Source organism: Entamoeba histolytica, genomic scaffold (genome assembly GCF_000208925.1).
Source record: "Entamoeba histolytica HM-1:IMSS scf_1104750518367 genomic scaffold, whole genome shotgun sequence".
NCBI lineage: Eukaryota > Evosea > Mastigamoebida > Endamoebidae > Entamoeba > Entamoeba histolytica.
In genome coordinates, this window is record NW_001914908.1 from 4,416 (window position 1) to 9,176 (window position 4,761).

General features: G+C 25.8%; 1 protein-coding gene across 1 annotated transcript; it reads right to left on the reverse strand.

Moving 5' to 3' along the window:
• Positions 1–2,389: 2,389 nt before the first annotated feature.
• EHI_134340 (glutamic acid-rich protein precursor, putative) lies at positions 2,390–4,000 on the reverse strand (the record flags this gene model as incomplete). Its single annotated transcript, XM_001913600.1, has 1 exon — positions 2,390–4,000. The coding sequence occupies one exon, from the start codon at positions 3,998–4,000 to the stop codon at positions 2,390–2,392; it is 1,611 nt and encodes a 536-aa protein (XP_001913635.1).
• Between the last annotated feature and the right edge of the window lie 761 nt (positions 4,001–4,761).

Genomic DNA, 4,761 nt, shown 5'->3' on the forward strand with positions numbered 1-4,761 from the left:
CATATAATTATAAGAATGAAATTATATTGATACAGTTAATGTAGTAATATTTAAATATCATTTCTACATGATAAGTATTGTTTTGTAGAATAAGTAAATCAGATGAAATTAGTTTCGTACAGAATTGTTGAAATGTAAACAAAATACAATGTCAATATGATTTTATAATATGTTATAGTCATACATACTGAAAGATAACAAAAATATTTAACAGTGTAAGATATTTGAAGTTCAAATATTTATGTATTTGATATAAATAATTGAAATATCAACTCATTTGAAGTGAATTACGATACAGTACAAATCATTAATACTTATACTCTTTCAACAAGCAATATAACAAAGTAAACATATGATAATATTAACAATGTTTATAATAACTTAATGAAACACTGATGTGTATGAAAAGTATATTAATATTTTATTATCAAGTTAGTCTTTTTATTGTTTAAAAGTGTTGTAGTCATATGTTTTTTTTCAAATTGTATAAACTTTTATGAGTAACTGAATAAAAGAAAATACAAAATATATTAATTAAACACAAATTAATTTATGTTAAAGTGAACAAAATGGAGTTATTTAACAAATGAATATTCTAAGAATGAAAAAAAATGAAAATACACGTTTTTGAACAAGAAAAATGAATAGAGAGATAAATAAATAGTTATAAATCATGTAATAAATAATTAAGCATGAAATTTAAATAATAAAAACGTAGTATGTTGAAATATATATAAATAAGATGTTGTGAAATAAAAAGTTATTTGTGCAAAAAAAGAATGAAAATATATATGTTGAGAATTGACTTTTCCATTAATCAAATGATTAAATAAACTACCAAACTTCAATTTAAATGATATTGTCAATAGTATTCTTACTATTTTAAACAAGTTAATAAAAATATAAACATAATATTTTATTTGGATATTCTAATTTTCAAATACGTTAATTCTTATTAAAGCTACTTTAAATCTTCACACATATTATTATAAACTGGAACAAACAACGAACTAAATGATGTTTTGATTAAGAACGAATAAACCATTATTCTTCTTAGAATGAAAGAGTTTTTTTGAAGATCAAAAAGTTTCTGCTAATTAATTTGTATCAATAAGAAATGAAAAAAGAAACACTCTTTAGATTCTTTCCATTGGTTTGTTATTGTATAATTTAATTTACTCTTATAAAGAAATAACAAGAATTTAACAATAAAAACAATCATTTATATAACCGAAAACTAAATTAAAATTGACAGTCATTTGCTTGATAGAGTTATTTATGGTGTTATATTAAAAATGAAGAAATATAATAACATAGAACTTCACTATTGGAAGATGGAAATATTCTTTTGTCTCAAAACTATAAAAAGAAATTAAAAAAAGAGAATGAAAGTGATATTCAAAAAAGAGTAATTAACAATGAATAATAAAAGAATAAAGAGATGTTATATCAACATTAAAGAGATGTTATACAACGAATAAACGACACATAAAGTAATATTATTAGCTATTTGAATAATACAAATAATCTTTGTTATCCTATGTTCAATTGTTTAAACAAAAATAACAATTTCTTCAAATGTTACATGTTATTGAATAAAAGAAAATATTAAGTTAGAGCAAATGTAACATTGAATAGAATTTCTATAAGATAATGGTAATAATTAGTTTTTTCATCAAACAAATTGTGTTAATTATAAAATTAAAGTATTATTTTTATTTGACTCTGAGCTTTAAAGAACAACCCACACCACAAACACTTTATGAACTGACTTGAACTGCTACACCATATTCAATTCATTATTATGTTGTTCTAATTTAGAATGAGAAAGGATTAAATCACTTGTATTTGTTATACCTATTAAAAATACTCTAATTAAACAAACATCAACTATGGATAAGTTATTACAATGTCTTTCATACAAAGGATGCTGTTAAAAACAAAACCATCACAACACTGTTTTCCAATTTCCTTTTAACCAAAATACCCTATGAATAATGGCTTAATACTGAAGATAGTGAATAAACATAATAACATTCTTCATAAATAAGATTTAAAATGAAGTCTAATATTGATTTGTTGATATTAATAATATACAACAAACAAACTCTTTAAATGTTAGTTGTTCTTTTTTAATGAGACTGTTGAAGCATCAAATTCGTTGATATAAATGGAAATAACATTAAACATATTCTAATAGGTGGTGAGCGTCAAAATAAGAAAAGACAATGTGGATTTATCACAGAACCATCAAGTGTAATTAGAATGTTAAAAAGTTCATCAGAAATGGAAATAAACCATTATCTTCTATAGAGTCAGATAAAATGAATGTACTTTCTTAAAAGTTAAAGTGTTAACAAAACAAATACAATTAATAAATATCATTTGTTTACCAGAATGAGTCATATGGATCATTATATCCATCATTATAATCATTCATACCAAATCTTGGATATATACTTCTTCTTGTTTCTTGCTTTCTTGGTAAATTCACTTGAAGAATACCTTCGTCATAATTAACTGTGATATTCTTAATGTCAATATCTTCTGGAATTTCATACAATTGACTAAATGTTCCAAATCTTCCAGTACAATATTTCATTACAATCTCTGCAAGGTCTTCATCACTGATATTACCCATTCGTTGTTTGATAGTTCTTATAATCATATTCATTTCATTGTCATTTGGTTTTTTAACTCCACTAACTTTCAAATATCCATTCTTCGTGATATTAACATCAATGTCTTCATCTTTTAATCCTGCTATTGTACCATAAACAATGACATTATTTCCTCTGTCACTAACTTGGAATTTAACACTCATTTTCAATTTGCTCCAATCAATCATTTCTCTAATTCTTTCTGAACTACTTTTCTTCTCCAATTCTATTGCTTTTTCTTCTTCCTTACTTTCTTCTTCTCTTTCACTTTGTGTTTTCTTTGGTCGAACATATCGTTGGTTTTGTTGTTTTCCTATTCCACTTTTTCTTTTCATTTCTTCCTCTTTCTTTTTCTTTAATTCCTTAATTGCCTTTTCTTTCTCCTCTTCTTCTTTTCTTTTTTCCTCTTCTTCCATTGCTTGTTTTTGTTTTTCAATTTCTTCTACTCTCTTTTCTACTTTCATCTTTGTGACTCTTAACCTCTTGAGCATTCCTTCAATCTCATCCAATTCATCTTGAATTTGAATTACTAAGTCTTTTCTTTTCTTACGATTTTCCTCATTTAATCCAACAAACCCATCTAAATCCATTAACACTTTCATATTCATCTCATTTACTTCAATCCCATTTTTAATCATATTTTCACATTCTTTCACTGCCTTTTCTTGTTTCATCAAATACTCTACATCTTCTCCATGTTCTTCAAAAACCTTTTTGAACGCTGTGTATTTTCTTTTGATTTTGTCTAACTCAACATCAAGACTTTTCATCTTTTCTTCAAACTCCCTATTTACTCTCTCTTCTTCTGTTTCTTTAGGAATTTCTTTCTCCTCTGTTTTGTTTCCTTCACTGATTGGAATATTTGTCATTTCTGGTGTTGTACTTTCTTGTTTCTTCTCTTCTTCCATTCTCATATTTTCATTGATGCACTCCACAATATTGTTACGAATCTTCTGTGCCATTTGTGTAATTCTTTTAATTGCCTTATTACTTACATATTTCTTTATATTCTCATTCATTAAAACATCCATAATGTCTTTCAATAATTCAACTGCACTACTCTCTTGTTCTTCATAGACTTTCTTAATGTCTGTCTCATCAATCTTGACTTGTTCTCTGAACGTACATCCAACGAATGTCTTCATGTTCTCATCATTTGGATTATCAAGAACCTCTCCAATGACTTCTTTACTTGGAATGACAATTTCCTCATTTTGGTGATTCTGATGGACATATTCAACAACCTTGACTAGTCTGTTTAATCTGACAACCTTCTCATGTGTCAATTCTCCTCGATATTGTCGTAGTAATTCTACGGTAAATTCTACTCTATTTATCATCTCTTCTCTATGGTATTTTGTGCTTTCAGTTCTTCTTTTATTTAGCTTAACTCTTTGCTTCGTGTTTACACGTAATAGTTAATGCATTTATAGATTTTCCTCTTACCTTGTTTGTTTCTTCGTTATGTTACTACAAACTGCTTTCTGTCTATTTTTGAAATTAAATGCCACGTGGATCCTTCAATCCAATGACACTTAGTTGTATGTGCGATTCTTGTCATTGAAACATCATTATAACTATTTGGATGTGATAAATAAAGATGGAAATATAGAATTGTTATTTCCATAACGAATTAATTATGTTTGTTGTATTTATGGAAAGTTCATTTCATATTTCATATTTCATTGTTCAAGTTTTCTTTAGACTATTACACCACATTAGGAATGTCTCTTCTTGTGTTTTCATCTGACGACTAATCATCAATTCACAAGAAAGAAATCAAATCATATTGTACTTCGATTTGCATAACCATCTGAATATTGAACGTACATGTGTAATAAATGAATGTTCTCAATAAATAAGAGAGATACTAATTCATAATAAAAGAGCAAATACTTGTTGAGTATATTTCTTGATAGAGGATGGATAATGATAAGAAGATAATAAACAAATTAACAGAGAGTTTGTCATTAAATACTGAATAAAACAAGAATAGTATTAATAGTGTTTGTCATTGGTTTGCTTAGTATAAGAAGTAATGTTCATATAAAATGAATATATTACAATATGAATAGTCAGAGTTACAAAATAATGAAATAAA